Here is a 20,522-nt window from a genome sequence, read left to right as displayed (position 1 = left end):
AGGCATGCTGGGGAGTAGCTTGCTTTAGAAGGAAGCCAAATACCTGTATTTTACTCAGCAGTCAGAAAACAGGCCCTGAAGTATATCCAGGATACCAGGGAGCCTGAGATTCCTTGCTTGGCATGCACACTCGCTGAGAATTGGTTGGACACATAGTTCAGGTGCTCAAGGAGTTTTTGTGGAGCAGAGATCAAACAGGTGTATTTGTATTAAAATCCAAATCAATATTCTCTCCAGTGAAAACAATTTCAGGCAACATACCGGAACCTCTCTCCCCCTCTCTGTCTCTGTTGATGTGAGCAGGAATGTGAGGCATGCAGACAGGGATGTATTGTGGCATGACTGCTGGCCTCTGTCAAAGCTGTTTCTGACCTTCTCAGAAAAAGGCTGTGTCCCCTCTGGACTCAGACTCATTTTGGCCTTGAGCAGCAGTGTTTAGTCACTTCCATGAAAGGCAGGAGCAGACAGTGAACAGTATTCCTCAGTCCCCATCTCCAGGAAAAAAAGATGACTTATGAAACCAGAGACAGAATATCTTGGGCTCCCTGAACCACACCATGCCACAAAAGCCAGGCTGCTATGATGTCACACTAACACTGGGGCTGTCTGGGTTTCTTTTAGTGAACTAAAAATGTTCTTTTGTCAAGGAAGTGTGACATCAACTACTTGAGAAGGGATGAGTAAGAAAGAATTTAGACAAGCAATTTGAACTGAGAAGTGGAACAGCTTCTGCTAGGTACTTACTTGCCCAGAGCGGAGCCAGATGTGGTGGTGGTGGGAAGCACAGAGAAGAGGAGCAGCACCTGATGCTTGCCTTCGGGGGACTTCTGGACTCGTTAATCATCATCAATTCTTTTACCATCTCATCTGGTATGCCGTGAACCCAGGGCCCACAAGTGTGAACACATGAGGCATTATCCCTCTTGGGAAAGCAATGCATCACCATAGAGGAATGAGATCTTTGTAGCAAAAGTAATAAAGTAAAATATTTCAACTACAATGAGTATAATAGCCTGTTGCAAGACAAGGGTCTTCCTCATTGTTATACAAAATTTCATATAAGAGGTTATGAGGGGAATGGGAAAATAAACGAGGAGAGAAATGAATTACAGTAGATGGGGTAGAGAGAGAAGATGGGAGGGGAGGGGAGGGGGGATAGTAGAGGATAGGAAAGGTAGCAGAATACAACAGTTACTAATATGGTATTATGTAAAAATGTGGATGTGTAACCGATGTGATTCTGCAATCTGTATTTGGGGTAAAAATGGGAGTTCATAACCCACTTGAATCTAATGTATGAAATATGATATGTCAAGAGCTTTGTAATGTTTTGAACAACCAATAAAAAAAAAGACAAGGGTCTTTTGGTGTCATAAATTTTAGATCATGGCAGTTTATGTAAGGAGGATGAAAAGTACTCTGGATGAATAAATATGTTTTCAAAGGCATCTGTCACTATAGTTACACAGATCGGAGATCTCGGCATCCTGCACAATAATGACGCATTAAAAAGATTAAACTCTAAAATGGAAAAATGTGTTCACATTCTTCATTACAAAGTTGTACTCAATATGCAATTTCAATTTGAAACACACAGCTAAAAGTTCATCAAGCCGCCTTTGCTCTACATTTTACTGCTAAAACAACCCACATGGGAATTGCTAGATTATACCATTTCATTTTTCTTTTTGTGAGTCCATATAAGCACTGTAAAAGAATCAGACGCTATTGCTGAAGTTCCTTTTCCATAGGCATGGGATTTTATGAGGGATATTCATTTGGTGGGAAGGCTGGGAACATAACAAATGAAATCCAAATTCAGCCTCTGTAATCCCAAACATAACTCTTTTATTGTGAACAAATGTAAGAACATTTTAGTTTCCAATAATATATGCAAAAGTCAGTAAGTTTCAACCTATACTCAGCCAATCTGATCAAATAAAAATTGTTTGTCTTGTGAAGCCAATTTTTTATGAACCAAATTATTCCTTCCACCCTTCATTCATTGTTTGGTCAATCGTATTACATGAAAAATCCTGGCCTATGTTCTGATGAGAATACCCAGATGAATAAAAAATCATTCTTGTCAGGCACAGTAGCACACATCCATAATCCCAGTGGCTCGGGAGTTTAAGGCAGGAGGATCTCAGTTCAAAGCCAGCCTCAGCAAAAGTCAGGCACTAAGCAACTCAGTGAGACCCTGTCTCTAAATAAAATACAAAATAGGGCTGGGGATGTGGTTCAGTGACCCAGTGTCCCTGAGTTCAATCCTCAGTACACCACCCCCCACCAAATCATTCTTTATTTTCAAAGAAAGGGCCATTATAGTCTAATGTAGGAGATGGACTGGATGCATAAGTAGCCATAATATACCAGGTAGAAGGTAAAAACATGCTCTAAGAAGGGCATACACAGGACGAAAAGAATTGAAAGGAAGGAAATGTTTTTTCGGACAGGAAAATAGAAGATTTCATAAGGGTTTGGCATTTTGGTTTTGGATCTTGAGGGACTGGGGAGGACCAGAAGCCAGGACAGACAAGAATGGTGGGGACAAAGGCACTCAGAGTAGAAGTGGAGATCACGGGGTGGGAGTGGTGTGGGGGTGTGTGGACACAGAGCAGCTCAGAAAAGCACCATGCAGAATGGAAGAAAGTGAAGCTAGAAAGGCAAGGCGTGTCAGATTAGAGTGAGCCTGAACACTGGAATAACAACTTAGCATTAATTAGGAACTATTAACTCAGAAAGGCCTAGAGGATACCTAAGCAATAAGGTATTCTCTGCACAAACTGACTGATTATACAAATATATACTTAGTAACATTACCTAGATTCAATGGGGGTCAATATAGTGTAATTTAATTCAGGAAATGAAGTTATGATCTGTCTTTTCATTGGGATGAGGAGTATCAAATGCATTTTAAGTAGTACCAAAAAAAATCCTGAATGAAATGTAACTAAAACTACAATCTGTGTGCACAGTCATCCTCGTCATAAAATGGAAGGCAGAAGAGAAATCTAATTGTGACTCGAAACTGAGAAAGTCCTCAAATGCGCAGGTGCTGGTTTTATAACTTGCTGTAAGGTTTTTAAGTTATTGTCTGGATACACGAAAAACAGAATAACAATTATCCAGTTAATTTGCCAATCAGCAGCCAGGCAATCAAGTGACGCAGTGAAAAGGGAAACGCTTTATTTGGCCAGCAGGTGGCACTTGTCACTCAGTATAGAAACGGCTTGTAATGAGGAATGTAGCCGAGTGGAGTCAGGCACAGATTACTCTGTCATCTATTCAGAAAAAGAAAGATTGGAATGTGTCCTTCAGCAGCACAACCCATAATGAGGGTCTTGACTTGTCGACACAGCTTATCAATTGCATGAGGGCAGCCCTTTACTCTATGAAATGCACCACAGATGATAGCTCTTGAGTTTGCCCTCTCCTGTTAGGTTTACTGAACTTGGCTATTTCCTTTAACAAATACAATTTGCAATAAATTAGTTTGTTGCTTTGTAAATATTCTTATGTCCTTTTGTCTGAATTTATCCTGTGAGACTAGGAACAAACTGGGCTGGAATGAGGCAAAAATAAAAAAGGAAACAAATCCTAAATTTGCGTTTAGGGGGTACTGGTGGAAGTCAGACTTTGTCCCTACACCTGGGTGAGATGTGTGCAAGCTGGGACTCCCATTACAATAGTACCATTCCTCTCATCACTCTACTCTCCCGAGTATTGGTAACACAACACCTAGAACCACAAAGCCTGAGATCCAGAAAGACCTTGGATTTACCTAACCCCGCCTTTATTTTCCAAATCAGGATGCCAGCTGCCATCAGAGCTGAAATGTAAGAGGGTATGAAATAAAGTGAGCAGGTTTAAGTCATTTCTGTTGCTTGTTCCCCAGCTGGTAGTGGGAGGCAGGAAGAGAGAAGTGGAGGTGGGCAAAACATACATGGCATAAAACTTATGGTCTCCTGACTTGAGAGAATGGGCAATAAACACAGTGGATCACAGTGATAAGCTAGGTTGATCTTCCAGAGGCATCTCGTCCACACTTGAACCTGTCTACACTGCACCTGAACAGAACCAGAGCCCTGCTTTTCTGGCGTCCCCACCTGTTCTTAGATCACATCCTAAGAACACTTCTCCTGAATGACAGTCAGAAACATGGTAAATCCACACACGGCATCAGATAATTGTGAGTCCTCTTGCTAGCATCAGGTGGATAGCATCAAAATGGAGTTTTTGAACAGTTTGATGGATTATTTTTGTGAAGGGGAACTAAGGTGACCTTTCAGAATCTCCTATTCAGCAATGACCATATTTAATAAAGAATTGCATTGTTTTAAAAAGACTGATCCACCATATAAGTACTGGGTTTATTTTTAAAAGACTTAAGCTTGGCAGGTAATTTGAAAGGTTGGTTCCATGAAGGAAAAAATCAGTGCTCATTTACAAGATTTTCTTTATGTTGTTGTCAACTGGAAAGCTCAGTCCATTTCCCTCTATTTACCCTAAATAGACTCAAGGCATAAGTTCCTGTCCATCTCCTCTATGGAACTTTCTTTGACAGCACCCTTACTATCTTATAACAAATTTCTATTACAGTGTCCGGTATGACCAGACAAGTATGGAACTAAGATTGCCTTATTAGTGATTACTATTTTTTAAACTTCTTTGAGGTTGGTATATTGTCCGGATGTGTGTTTTACCTATGTGCCAGGCATTGTTTTAGGTAACACAGAGTCTCAGTAAGTATAGCTGAGACTATCCCTGTTCTCAAGGTACAATCTGATATTAGGGTTACTCTGAATTCCCCACAATGCCTTGCCTGGAACAGCCTAAAGGACAAGTTTGTATTCAGTGACCACCTCAAAATTGGTTGATTGCCTATGGGTAGGTTACTTAAGGGCAATGATTATGAGAAAGTATTTAAAGATTTTAGGGCTATTTTCACAAATGGATCTTGTGAAATTTTTTATTCACAAAAGGAAAAAAAAGGATAGTGAGGATTCTTATGTCCTCTGAACTAATACCAGTAGATTTCTACATAAGTACTGTTCAACTTCTTTGTTATATTTGAAACAAACTGAATCTATAACCCTGGCTTACATTTTTACTGAAAAATCAACTATCAAGAAAGACTGAGTGGAACTGAAGGCCCAAATCTGTTATTCCATCAGCTGCCATCAAAATTTCTACCTCAATGATAAATAAAACATTCAAACCTTAACAAACAAGCTAATTAAGTCTTCATGATTGACACTATTAATATCCAAGGGTCTGCTCTGACCTCTTGAGGAAAGGAAAAAACAAAATCCAGAGACAGCCAAAAAGTAAAATCAATTCTGGATATGCTGCATGCCTTTACAAAGCTGCAAGGAGTGCTAAGCAACACAAGAAACTACACATAAGTAAGATGTTCCAGAATGGGAAGATCTGAATTGAGCTACTTGCTTATTTATTACAATAATCTCAGGCTGTAATAACTTTACCTCTGACTTCTGTTACCAAACCAATGACTAGAAATTCCACTTCGTATAGAAAGATTAGCTATTGTCTGGATATGGGAGTGCTCAGAAAATGTTTCCAAAGAGGTTCTCAGGATCTTTCCAAGACAGACCAAAATCCCTGCTAAAGGAGGGTCAGGTGTGTCTGTCATCTCATGCTGTGTCTGACCTGCACTTCAGATCTCTCACCAGGTGTAAGAGATATGAAGGTAAAACTCTTTACCTTGGAAGAGTCCAGAAAGACTGGGGGTCTTGACTCCAGCTCCATCACAGAATTTTCTATTCTAATGAGCCTTTTATTTCCTGACCTTTACAGAGGAGTCAACATGTTTGGACATATGCTGCTGACCATCTCAAGTGCTATTTGAAAAAGCTGACAGGCTATACATAATAAAGGTGAAAATACTGAATTTGGATGCTAACTCTTTAAAATAAACAGAGACATAATTACTTTACTAAGAAAATAAAACAATTTTTCTACATGTCACCAGAAACTATTACGCTTATCCATGTTTATTAATACTAATGTTTTATTTATTGAGTTTTCTTAACAAATAAATATGACTTTGACTTTCTGTGTTAATAGGATAATACTGTTTTAAAAAGTTCTTTACCTAAAAATGTCCACCCTCAGGAAAGAATCCTAATGAAACAGAAATAGCCTAACCTTTGGAATCATATAGATTCATATCCCCATCTTGACCAGGTGACCTTGGACATGCTGGCTGAACTCTATGAAACTTCACCTGCAGCTGCAAAGTAAAAATAAATGTTCCTGCTCCTCACAGGCATTGTTGTTGCGTTGAGAAGCTTAGGTATCACATGTGCAAAGTTTTTTTTTTTTTATAGAACTCTCTACCTTTCTTGGACTCACTCTCTGGAATAGTTCTTAGATCAAAAATTAAAAGAAAATAACAAAAGGAAGAAAAAAAGAGCCTACACATTTTTCTTGAATAAACCACATTAGTCAATTTGCACATATGAAACCAACAGCTCAAGAGTCACACTTGAATTTGTAAAGAGTTAATTACAGCTCACCTGTGACTGCTGTTCTGCCAGTTTATTTTGATACCTTAGGACCGACTCTCTAAGTTGCTTCTCTTTCTCATTTTTTGATGGTAATACTGTGCTCATGGTGCCCAGGGGGATGGAAGGCAGACGTTCTACCTGCCGACAACTTCAGAATCAACAAGTAAAAGATTAACATCAGGAGGAAATGCAAAGCTATCTATTGTCTGTGAAAGATAGTTTACTTCAGCAAGGAATTATATTTTCTGTATTGTCTTTAAAGATCAAATGCAAACAAAGATCATTATATTGACGACTTTAGGTAACATAGGACCTTATATTTCCAATTCACATGGAAAAAAGCTAAATGGAAAAGGAGGAGGGTAGCATATATTTAGGAAGATGGGAGACTATTCATTATTTTGCTAATGCTTCATTTATCCCACATTATTATGAAATGAAGGCTTTTACAAAAACGTTTTTTGGATCATTGAGCTTTATCTCATTACTGCCAAACACTTCCCCCACCCCCGCAAAAAATCAAGGGTAGAAATATATATCTCTCTCTAAAATATATCAATTAATTATGCCTATGAAACACACGAATCCTTTGTTTGGTGACTCAGGATCACTGAGAAGACCTGTGACGCAGTATGAGGTGTTAGTCTGGGCAGGGCGGGGTGTGGGGGTGTCTTGAGATTTTAGACCTGTCACCAAATGGCTCCGATGTCTGACTACAGCATGCTTCCCTAACACTCTGCTGCTGTCAGTGTCTGCACTTGGTAGTCACCCTACCTCCCAGCCTCTGTACTAGACTCAGGTAGAATTCTGTGTGTAAGTACTTTCCTCATTATGGTTACAAAAGAGAGAGAGAGAGAGAGAGAGAGAGAGAGAGAGAGAGAGAGAGAGAGAGAGACACTTTGGAGACATATGTTTGGGAGGTTTGAGGCCATTTTTCCTCCTTACCTTTGCTTTGGTGACTATATTCTGGGAAACTGAGTTAGCCAAACTGTTCAAGAGACTTTATTTTGTTCACCTTGGTACCAAGGCTTGACATGGACAGCAAGTTCATTTCCCACTGGACACAGGGCTGACTCAGGGCATAGCAGGGAGGAGCAGGAGGAGGGTGAAATGCTGAGGTCAGGTCTTGGTCAAGTTCTAGGTTAAGGAGTTTTCTATTATTGATAGGTGAGAGGTGGTGGGAGGTTCACTTGGTTACCAAAAAGAGGAGGAAGGGTCAAAGTTTGTAGAAAAATGCATGTATGTTAGGCTAGGAGAGGAAGAAGATGGTGAGGAGAGGAAGAAGGCCTTTCATCTAAAACAGTGAAGCACAATTCACAATAGCAAGACTGTGGAACCAACCTAGATGCCCTTCAATAGACGAATGGATAAAAAAAATGTGGCATTTATACACAATGGAGTATTACTCCGAATTAAAAAATGACAAAATCATAGAATTTGCAGGGAAATGGATGGCATTAGAGCAGATTATGCTAAGTGAAGCTAGCCAATCCCTAAAAAACAAATGCCAAATGTCTTCTTTGATATAAGGAGAGTAACTAAGAACAGAGTAGGGACGAAGAGCATGAGAAGAAGATTAACATTTAACAGGGATGAGAGGTGGGAGGGAAAGGGAGAGAGAAGGGAAATTGCATGGAAATGGAAGGAGACCCTCAGGGTTATACAAAAGTACATACAAGAGGAAGTGAGGGGAAAGGGAAAAATAATACAAGGGGGAGAAATGAATGACAGTAGAGGGGGTAGAGAGAGAAGAGGGGAGGGGAGGGGAGGGGAGGGGGGATAGTAGAGGATAGGAAAGGCAGCAGAACACAACAGACACTAGTATGGCAATATGTAAATCAATGGATGTGTAACTGATGTGATTCTGCAATCTGTATATGGGGTAAAAATGGGAGTTCATAACCCACTTGAATCAAAGTGTGAAATATGATATATCAAGAAATTTGTAATGTTTTGAACAACCAACAATAAAAAATTTAAAAAAATAAAATAAAATAAAACAGTGAAGCAAATGAAAACTGCCATTTCTCTGTTTTTCTGGGCTACAGCATATATTTTTCTTGCCCTCTACCAACAGAGAAGAGTGAGAAACGACAATCAAATTCACGCACTACTGTGAAAAAAAAACACTTAGTTCCACCCACATATGGTGTTTGCTATTATTGTTACTTTCAAAGAAAGGTGCTAGGTAAACAAATTCTAGGGACAACTACTATATATACTGCCACCCATAGTTTGGATTTGAAGACATCTGTGGGGTGGTACTTACATAAGCTTCTATTTCATTTGAGAAAAGAACCTTGCAGCAACAGCAAATTTTAATTCATAAAAGAAAAACCTCAAGTATTTTATTAAAATTAAGCCCATTCAATTGTCTTCATTTAAAATTTATTTTTGAAAATAATACAATTTGGATATGCAATACAACCCACAGATGTTTTTTTAACATCCTTTTCAAAATTGAGACTTTTTTTGGCTCAGCCAAGTAAAAGGCATCATTTTTACCCTGCTGGTAAAATGATTCCTATTTTCAATGCAGATAAATGCATAGCATGAACGTAATGGAAGTGTACTGATACCTATTTCTCAGGCACTGTGATAACAATCAATACCCAGCCTTCCTCTGTGCCCAAAGTAGAAAACAAAATGAGGCTTTGGTGGTTTGAAAAAGAATGTCTCCGTTTTACCCTGTCCAGGTTATTGACCCTGAATACTACCACTTGTAAAAATGGTGTATTTTGGTCACTATAAAGTATTTAAATGGAACTGGGCTTCCTGAAATGTAAAAGGATGCTTTCTGAGAGAGACTGGTAAGGCAGAAAGAGTATAGATTCTGCTTCGGAACATTGGCTTCCAGTTCAGCGCTAAAGAGGAATCCTGGGCCAGGCACTGAACCTTTCTCAGCACACCTGTTTTCTTCTCTGAGAAACGGGGAAAGCTCATAGAACTTATAAAAGAACTTATTCTGTTTCTGATCCAAGTTCTGTTCCAACAACATGGACGTTGTTTATTCAAATGCTCTTTATTGCCACCAAGCCTGTGACGAGTGGCAATTAACTACTGACAACAAGCTATATTTTCTGTAAATACAGACAATGCCACTTTTCACCTCATTACTCTGTTCCTGTACTCATACAATGTTGTCTAATAAACAGCTTTATTTCACTCCTCATCAATTTAATGCACTTATTTTACATGATCTATTCAAATCTAATGGTACATATGACTCAGGGAATATTTCAAGGCATACCTTAGCAGGAGCAAGGCCCAGTCTACCATATTGAAATAGAGGACTGAGGGAACCAGACAAATTTCTTTCTCCCCAAGAGACATTTAAGTGCTCTCAATTAACTTCAAAAGTAATTTTGGAAAAGATGTTTAAAAATATGTATGGGTTGTATTGTATACTAAAATTTCATTATATCCCCAAATCTTTGAATGAATACAATGGAATCGAATCAGTTTTTCTTTACATCTCCCCTAAATCTCCTCTGCCACTTTATGAATATTTTTATCACAGTCTTCAGTGGAAATGAAATACAGATGGTCAATATTATGTTGGTGTATTTAAAGAAACAAGAACTTAAAAAATTATAAACACTTTTGCATTTTATATATTTTAAAGTCTGTTAGTTTTATGTCAACACGACTAAATTTGTCTTGCCTCTCTCTTCACAAGTGGTGTTATTCTGATGTGTAAGAGACAATTAATGTAGCTTTGAAACTTATTCTACAAAGTTCTGCAGTGGTATTCCTACATTTCAAAGAAGAGGATGAGAATGAGTCAATTCAGGGACCATGGTAAACTGTAAATAAAGGAAGTTGTAAAGGACTGTTCGGTGAGGCTGACACCCCAGATTGGTCAAAGTCACAGCTATGGGGTTAAATCTGTGGGAGTAGCCTCAATCCCGGCCGTCTGTTATCAAGCCCCTCTCCAACTCCCCTGCAAAAGGCCAGGAACATTCTGTAGATTGTCCTGATAAGTGAATCACAGGACTTGGAGAAAATGCACTGAGATTCTTTATTATATCCCATTCTAAGAAAGAGGAAGCCAAGATAAAGAGAGGTTCGTTATCTCATTTGATCAGGTTTCATGAGCCAGTGGAGCTCGGAGTCAAACCCTGGGCAGTCTGGCCCCAGAGTTTGGACTCTAAATATAATCGTAGGCTCTGGGAAAAGTTCTTAGCTCATGGTAAGTGATTAATATCATTAATTATTCTAAATATTGAAACTGAGCCAATGCTGTGTTGTTATTTAGGAGACATTTAAGTGCCAAGTTAGGGATGGACTCAAGTTGATGGTCAAGTTGATGGTGATCCTGGTCACCTTCCTTAGGGGGATGCACACTCAAAGTAGAATAATAGTCAAAGGATCCTGGTCAGGGCTCATGAATAGCTGTCTTAGTCACAGGTTTGGGCTTTGATTCTGATGTTTCTCAATGAAGAAGTGAAACTAGATGTGTGTCTCAGAGTCATGTTCCCTGGAGCACTCAGCCTTCTGTAGAGAGTAGGGGACAGAAATGGGAAGTGGCTACCTCTGGTCCTCAGTTTCCAGCCTCCCATTCAACTAGTTCTGCATCTATCTGTTGTATGTATTTCAGTTCTGTGACAAATTTTACTTGGGAAAACACAGGTCATGTTTCAAAACAAGAAAGGGAGAGTGAAAAACCTCCAGGTCATGTGAAATATAAAAGCCCTTATACCCCCTGACATTTTCCTTCATTCTGTAAACATGACGAACCTGGAGACTCTAGGCAGAAAGGGTTTAACAGCAGTTTCTAAATATGTACTATTTTTAAAAAACATTTGCTCTTTTTCTCAGAGCTGGATAAAAATAACCAAACAGGAATTATTACCCCAATGTCTAAATTAGCAATATTGATCCACTTAGGTGGACTTAACTGTGTGGAAGCAATGTTTGAGTTAGGGGTGCCTTTGTTAAAGAGGAGTACTAGTTCTTTTCTCCCCTAGGGAAAGAATATTAATCTAAAAGGGCTTGTAATAACATTGACATTCATCAATATTTAATCAGTCTTTTTCCTGTTTTAGTCTAAACTTCTTTCTCTAAGAGCATGAAGCAATGAAATCAATATACGACTTAAATAGGAAAGGCACATGGTCTATCAGTTTAATGCCCCTGGATACACACCCTGGGTCAGACTCCTGTAAGATCAGGTTGTATGCTGTGTGGGAAATGAACTGGAAGGCAGAACTCAGGAGCCTGTAGCCTCTGCCTGTGGAAGTGCAGAACTGCATGCCCGACACGTGCAGATTGCCACATCCAGATCGCTTTCATCCAGTAGAAAAGCACACTAACAAAATGATCTTTTCACAAGTAGCAAGGGGCTAGAAAGAGTTCAACTAGAGACCAGCTACTAAGCTAAAATCTATCACTGACATTTTCCAGTTTCATAATGTGGACTTCAGGAAATAAGCAGGGACAAAGAATTTTTTTAAAAAACTATTAAAAACTACCTGTTTTCCAAGAGGTTAGGATTATTAGCACAAATCCACATGTCATGAAATTCTTTTTCCTGATAATTCATAGAGGAAGGCAAGACTCTCCATTTAAGGCAAAGATCTGATAAGCAAAACAAAATCACACACACAAGAGACCATATCAGAAATGAATCTGTCACAGAAATCTGTCAAGTTTACATCCACCAAAGTAGAGAATCCTTCATCTCACATCACTTTGCTTGATGAATTCTATGAGTTACTTTAAGCTGCTATCAAGAAATGTAGTTGTTACTATTAATACTATGGCTTCAATTCTTTCCAGTTGGATTCTGCTACTTTTAGCCAGAAGACCCTTAATAGATTCCACTCTACCTCTTCTTAAACCACATTATGAATCCCAGTGACCCTGACTCTCCCATTTCCTCTGGCCTCTTCCTCAATTGTTGACACCACCACTTGCTGTCGCCAACCACAAGACTAACAAAGGAAAATCAAGGCCTCTAAGTCATTTATGCATTTTCTTCTTCTGTACTTTCCTTTGTTCTTATTCCAGTCTCAGTATGAAGTTTCTGATTGTCCATTTCCCCTAACAGACCCTGCTGGCCTGTAGGCCAGGGTACATCACTCTCTCTAGGTTACACTTAAATCGAATCTGGATTCCCTCTTGACACAGTGCTACTTGCTATTGAGTTAATAACCTGTCTTTGTTCATCTACAACAGGGACAGTTTGCATGGTGGTTTAAAACCTGAACAGCTCCAGCTCTTACAACTTCTATGATCTTGGACAAATGACTTAACTTCTCTATGTTCAGTATGGTGGTCTGTGAAAATGATTAACATTAGCACCTATCTATAAAGGTTATTAAAGGTTAAATGGCATAATGATGTTGATGATAAAAGTTGACATTGCTAAAGACCTTCCTAAGGGTTAGGAAACTTCACACTTATTAATGCACAATATTCTCACAACACCTCCACAATGGAACTACAAGTACTAGTCTCATTCTATAAATGAAGAAACTGAGCCTTTGAGAGGACAAATATTTTTCCCTGTTGCATCCAGACCTCAGGTACTACAGTAAAATTCTAACAGTATCTGGCACATCAAAACTATATAAAGTAATTATTAGCCATTATTATATTCTGATAGGTTGTCAGATACTTTCATTGATTTCCTCAGACCTTCTAAATATCTGTTTCATGTGTTCCTCTAAAGTCTTATTGCCACACACTAGTTCGGACATTTACAATTTCTCATATGGATCTTAGATTGCAAAAGATCCTCAGAGGTGTGACTCCTCCCTTTGTCTGACCCTCCACAAATCACCCTTCACTGAGGTGACTTACATACAAGTTCCACCTTGCTAGATGGGTCCACCTAGGCAAAGGATTGGGGAGGTGCCCCTGGCACTGTGTCAAGACTTCTATGAAGTTGTACATGCTATAGGGGTCTTTAGTGTTTGCTTGTCTATTTTCTCTATTGGACTATTTGCCAAAGAACATAAACTGTCCTCAATTCCATAACACTTTGTTCATAGCTAGAAAGCAGACCAAGCGCTCAGTGAAAATTTCTTCCATTGAAAAATCAATGCTTCCATTGAAAAATGCCCAATGCTTCCTTATTACTTATTAAAATTAAAACTTATCCTAGAATTCAAGGCCCTATAACATGTTATCCAACATAATATTTTTGTCTTTGATTATTTAGTCATTATTTATGCATTAAGCTGACAATTACAAAGTCCTTGTGAATTAGACTGAGTACTACATATTAAAAATAGAAAAATGGCTGTTTCTATGACTCCACTATAAATAGTCAAGCTGAGATGTATACCTGATACTAATTCCTGTCTATGGTGAAGGAGGAAGTGCCCAGCCAGGGAGAAGTCTTGGAGCTGAGGCCAGCAAGGCACTGGTATTGTCTAGCTTGATCTAGTTGAGGTTTAAGACCCAACTGTTCAACTGACTTTTCCCCTACTACAATTATTTTAACCTCTCTTCTAGACTGTAACCTCCCTGAAAGCAAAGACCATGGCTTACCCATCTTCATCTCCCTAATCCACCATTTCTTAACACCATGACTTGCGTATTTAGATATTCGTTAGTATTTGGTAACTAGAATGGAATTATATACATACCACACTGTACCATGAATGGGATGGCCATGGCTTGTCTTCTTTGATACTGAAGAGAATCTAAAGATGTCTCCATGTCCTTGCTATGTTGGTATCCAAATTCATTCCAAAATGACGTTAGATTTCTGTTACCTAAAACAAAGAAAGCAGGCAAAGAATAATGAAAGAAAATAAAATCAACATTATCAAGATGTTTGGATATAAATACATATGATCTCAGCTGTGTGAAAACATATACAGGCAAAAATATCATATACTAATAGTGGTTCTCTAAGTGGTGATATTATAGATGAAATGTTTTCTAATTTATACTTTTTTGCATTTTTTAAATTACTTGCAACGAAAGTGCACTATCTTTACAATAAAACTAAAGACAATAGCAGTTACAATTTTTTTACTTAAAAAATTACAATTCAGCATATTGACATTTAAAGTATTATTCTTAGGCATTCCCAGGAAGGAATGTACTAATTAAATTTTAAGGGCCACTTTTAAAATTATTGATACAAATATTTATTATTCCCATCACAGAGCCAGAGTTTCTTTATCTTTTATTAACTCTGTTTCCTTTTCTTTTCAGTCTGCATTATTTGTGCCCTACCCTAGTCCCAAACTCTATATACCCTCCTTGCTTAGAAACATCACACTTTACAGAAGACCATTGTAGAGACCTCTTTGAGAAGCTGTGCTCTTATCCTTTGATCTAACAAGTGTATAGTTAGGAATATATTACAACATTGTTTGGGGAAAAACTAGAAATATTATAAAAGCCTATGAATAGAGAACTGATAAGTTCCATTTCCAAACAATGGAACACTGGGCACCCTTTAATAAGAGGAAGATAGAAATATGTGTAGTACTGCACCAAAAGCTTCCAGATACAGTTTAAAATTTTTAAAACAGATATAAAACACTATTCCCAACATAATAAACTTTTTTAACTCATGGAAAGCATATACAAACTGGGTCTGGTGGTACACGCCTGTAATCCCAGCAACTTGGGAGGCTGAAGCAGGAGGATCCCAAGTTTGAGGCCAGTCTGGGCAACAAAGTGAAACCCTGTCTCAAAATGAAAAATAAGTACTGGGATGTCGTTCTGTGGTAAAGCACCCATGGATTCAATCCCCTGTGTGTGTGCGTGTGTGTGTGTGTACAAACACACACATAGATAAACCATATACATAAAAAATTGTTATGAATACACTTTTCCTAAAGAGATACAAAAGAAAGTTTCTTTTATTAGTGCATTCATTATACATGATAGTGGAATTCATTGTTATACAGTCACATATGCACCTGATATACAAAAGAAAGTTTTAATAGTAGATATCATTAGAGAAAAAAAAAAAAGAAGCAGCTAAGAGAAGTCAAGGGAAAAAACTTTTACTTTTCACTTTTTTGAATATTTTCAGTATTTTTACATGTGCATGTATTACTTGGAAAAGCTTCCCTCCCCTCTTTTTTTTAAGACAAAGAGAATCCATTTTTGCTGACCTATCCAATATGGTAACCACTAACCACAAAGCCATGTGGCTACCGAGCTCTTGAAATGTGACAGATACAGAACATTTTCATCAATGTCCAAATTTCAAAAATGTGTTCTGAAAGGCAAACCTAGAAATACATAAAATTGTGTCACCACTGAAATACTTTGATATATGGCTGTGTAATTCATGCAAAACACAAATAAGTGACCTTCCTATTCCTGCTAAAATTCAGGCCCAGAATGCTATGTACTTTTAAGACCAGTAGAGGAAAATCTCAGCTTTAAATGGACATACTTATTGGGCTGGACTAAAAACAAACCTCATAAATTTCTTCTGGTCTTGTCTCCTTAGAGAATTCCAAGCTGCTCTTGCCCCCAAATTCTCCTTTGTATTCTGCTTTTTCTGCTTTCAGTTCCAACTCTCAGTTTCAGCTCTTGGCTCAGTATTTAGTTTTAGTCCACCTCACACTTCACCTCTCTGCACAGTAGATCCTGGTGCACTACTCTGGAATCTGAGGCTCTGCTTCCCTGACTTCCATATTAACCCTTGGTCTTTACTACATCAAGGCAGGGGTTCTACCGAGTTAAAAGACATATGGAAATGAGTGTTGGCTCTGTCAGGCATTAGTTGTAGTGGGCAAGCCACCAAGTTTTATTACCCATAAAGTGAGTGATGACAAGAACTTGACTTACAGGATCAACATCATTATAGACTAAATATGAAGGCACTTTAAAAAACAGAACCTCGAGGATTCTGGGAGTAAGAGACACCAGAGGGGCTGGGGATGTGGCTCAAGCGGTAGCGCGCTCGCCTGGCATGCATGCGACCCACGTTCGATCCTCAGCACCACATACAAACAAAGATGTTGTGTCCGCCAAAAACTAAAAAATAAATATTAAAAAAATTCTCTCTCTTTCTCTCACTCTCTCTTTAAAAAAAAAAAAAAGAGACACCAGAAATCTGTTTCACCACCTAGACAAAAAGTGAATGAACAGAACTTAATATAATTGTTTTGGAATTCTGGAGTTTACATCTCGAGCTACACAGAGATTGTCTATAATATTTTTTTAAAATAACAACAAAAAAGCAAACATTAGTATGGAATAGTGAGAATCTGATTTCCAGAGTTACAACTTATCAGATTCAAAGTACAGCTTACAAATAACAGCAAAAAACACACAAGGTATTTGAGGGAAATAGAGTTCATTCAAAAGGAAAAACAATAAACCAACAGAAACTGTCTCTGAAAAAGAAATAATGGCAGATCTACCACACAAAGTCTTTAAAACAATAATCTTAAAAATGTTAGGAAATTAAAAAAGAAAAGAAAAAAGAAAAAAAGAACTAGAGAAAATCATGGTAAATGTATGTGTGTAGTGTGTGTGTGTATATATACACACACATACATACAGAGAGAGAGAGAGAGAGAGAGAGAGAGAGAGAGAGTAGAATACCAATAAAGAAATAGAAGACTTAAAAAATCAGAAAGAAATTCTGGAGCAAAAAATATACAATAAGTGAAATGAAAAAAATTCACTGACAGGATTCAAATGCATATTTATTGGCAAAAGAACCAATAAATTTGAAGAAAATATAATAAAAAGAACAACTGAAGAAAAGAGAACAGAGTCCAAGGGACCAAGAAGATTTTATCAAGGGAACCAACATATGCCTTGTCTCAATAACCACCAAAGGAGAAGAGAGAAAATTAAGAGACAGAGATTACTTAAAGAAACAATGGTTGAAATGTACCACATTTGATTAAAAACATAAACATTCAAGTAACTTAAACAACTCCAAGTATGGTAAAGTCAAAGAGACTCAGATCAAGACACATTATAATTAAACTGTTGAAAGGTGAAGAGAAAAAGAATTTTGAAAACAAAGAGAAAAATAATTCATTCCATACAGGAGATGCTCAATAAGGTTATCAGCAGATTTCTCGTCAGAAACCTTAGAGGTTAGAAAGCAGTGATCCAGTATTCAAAGTCGCTCAAACAAAATAAACATCCAAAAAAGAATCCTATTTCTGGCAAAAAAAAAAAAATCCTTCAAAAGTGAGAGAGAAATTAAGGCATTCATAAATAGATAAACAAAAGCTGAGAGATTTCATTACCACTATACCTGTCCTACAAGAAATGCTAATGGGAGCTACTGAGAGTCCTGCAGGTTGAAATAAAAGGATACATGATAATAACTAGAAACTGTCTAAAGAAATACAGATATAATTAAAGGTAAAAACATAAGAATTATAAAACCTAGTAGTATTGTTGCAATTGTGTAAAACTATACTTTTTTCCTCTACAGAATTTAAAAGACTAATGCATTAAAAGATTATTATTTCATGCTTTTTATAGACAGTGTATAAATGTATCATTTTGTGACACAACCGAAAAGGGTGGAAGAGCTTTTCAAGGAGACCTTTTTATGTTATTGAAGTTAAGCTGATATAAATTCAAATTAGAAGTTCTAACTTTATTGTGTTAAATGTGATACCCACAAAAGAAATGGCTGAAGAATAGATACAATAAGAGATGAAAAAGGAATTTAAATGTTTTGCTACAAAAAAAATCAACTAGACACAAAAGAAACAGTAATGCAGGAAATGAGAAACAAAAAAGCTGTAAAGCACATAGAAAACAATTAGTAACATGATTAAAGTGCTTATCAGTAATTATTTTGAATATAAATGGAATGAACTCACCATTCAAAAGATAGATTAGCAGAATGGATTAAAAATGATCCCAGTTTATGCTGTCTAGGCACAAATTATTTGCAAATGAGATGATGAAACAAGGTATTTCTTGCAAAAAGTAACCAAAATACAACAAGGGTGGGGGGGCTATGCTAATAACAGGCAAAACAAACTTCAAATAAAAAATCATTATAAGAGACAATGAAGGATGTTATATTTAATCAAAGGTTCACTATAGCAAGAAGATCAAACAAATATAAACATTTATACACCTAGGAAGAAAAATTTGACAAAACTGGAGTGAGAAACAGTTTTACAATAGTAAATGGAGATTTCAATAACTTACTCTCAATATGGATAGAAAAATGAGACAGAAAATAAGTAAGAGTAAGAAGACAGGGGAATTAAACAGGACAATGAACTGACCAGATCTAAAAATTAAGAGTTGATAGATTTAAAAATATATAAAAAGCCTGCATTAATGCTAACATTACTGTTATGTCTAAAAAATGAATCTCCTCTGATTAATCACTTTGTCAGTTTTCATGTATCAAACTTAAATAAAAATTCAATTGGTCACTAATTTTATTGTTGAAAATATTATTTTCAAAATCTTGAGAAGCAACACCAGCGAGTTTGTGGGCATGTGCGGTTGCACTCTCTCTCTCTCTTCCCCTACATGTATGTGCACAAGAAAACAGCTCCTGAGAGTAGCTACAAACCTCCAAAAGAGGCCTTGGAGTGAATTCTACCTTGCCAGCATCTTTTTTAAAATTTTATTTGTTCTAATTAGTTGTACATGACAGCAGAATACGTTTCAATTCATTGTACACAACTGGAGCACAACTTTTCATTTCTCTGGTTGTACCTGATATAGAGTCGCACCATTTGTGCAATCATATATGTACTTAGGATAAGGATGTTCTCTTATTCCACCATCTTTCCCACCACTATGCCTCCTCCACTCCACTGATTCCCCTCCACCCAATCCAAAGTTCATTCTTCCCTTCCCTTGCCCGCCCCCTCACCATTATGAATCAGCATCCACATATCAGAGAAAACATTTCGCCTTTGGTTTTTTTGGGATTAGCTTATTTCACTTAGCATGATATTCTCCAACTCCATGCATTTCCTGCAAATGTCATAATCTTATTGTCTTTTAAAGCTGAATAACATTCCACTGTGTATAGACCATAGATTCTTTATCCATTCATCTATTGAAGGGCATCTAGGTTGGTTCCATAGTTTAGCTACTGTGAATTGAGCTGCTATAAACATTGACATGGCTGCATCACTGTAGTATGCTGGTTGATTTTAAGTGATTTGGGTATAATCTGAGGAGTGGGATAGCCGGGTGAAATGGTGAGTACCTTTCCAAGTTTTCTAAAGAATCCCATAATGCTTTCCAGAGTGGTGACACCAATTTTCAGTCCCACCAGCAATGTATAAGTAAGTATACCTTTTCCCCCGACATCTTTGCTAACTTATTGTTGTTTGTATTCTTGATAATTTCCATTCTGACTGGAGATAGTTAAAATCTTAACACTTTGATCTTGGATTCTTCAACCTCTAGAACTGCCAGAAAATAATGTCTATTGTTTAAGTCAACCAGACTACAACAGCCTAACCTAATACATCGTATTTGACATCTCTACCTGTAAACAATCCCCTGGACATGCTTTCCCTCTTGCCTCTTCACAATCCACTTTCACGCAGACATCACAGTAACATGGTTAAATAATATGACTTAAATAATTCCTTTTAACCCTTCCAATGACTTCCCACAATATGAAGAATGAAATGCAATCCCCTAACAAGGCTTTCAAGGTTTCTCTTATCTAGTCTCCACCCTTGTTTCCCAATTCATTTCATGGCTGTCTTTTGGCTTGTTATGCTCAGCTACAGAAACCCCCTCAGATTTAAACATGATAAACCATCTAATTCAGAATAAACAAACAGATAAAATAGAAAGTATCTTCTCGGATCACAGTAAAATGTAGTCCCAGAACTAGAAAGGCTGATGCAGTAAGATCTCTTGAGCCCAGAAGTTTGAGACCCATTTGGACAACAAAACCGGAAACCATCTTGAGGAAAAAAATAAATGAATAAACAAATAAAAGAAAGAAATATAGGAAAATTCACAGATTTAAATTATACAATGTACTATTAAAACAGCCTAAAGAATCAAGGAAGATATCACAATTGGAAACTG

The 20,522-nt window shown here is 37.4% G+C and overlaps 1 protein-coding gene across 1 annotated transcript in view; it reads right to left on the bottom strand.

Moving 5' to 3' along the window:
• The window catches only part of Morc1 (MORC family CW-type zinc finger 1), a 153,840-nt gene that overhangs the window by 54,949 nt on the left and 78,369 nt on the right, over positions 1-20,522 (bottom strand). The window contains exons 16-18 of the mRNA XM_046464058.2: positions 14,132-14,260; positions 12,008-12,113; positions 6,536-6,681 (exon numbers count right to left, since the gene is read on the bottom strand). Coding sequence (XP_046320014.1) covers positions 6,536-6,681; positions 12,008-12,113; positions 14,132-14,260 — 381 coding nt within the window. The remainder of the gene's footprint in view (positions 1-6,535; positions 6,682-12,007; positions 12,114-14,131; positions 14,261-20,522) is intronic.

The sequence above is a fragment of the Marmota monax genome, unplaced genomic scaffold (assembly GCF_021218885.2).
Source record: "Marmota monax isolate L192 unplaced genomic scaffold, Marmota_monax_Labrador192_F-V1.1 WCK01_AAM20220418_F8-fsc00156, whole genome shotgun sequence".
NCBI lineage: Eukaryota > Metazoa > Chordata > Mammalia > Rodentia > Sciuridae > Marmota > Marmota monax.
The sequence above is the reverse complement of the archived record's forward strand: the minus strand, read 5'-3'. Positions and strand labels throughout refer to the sequence as shown.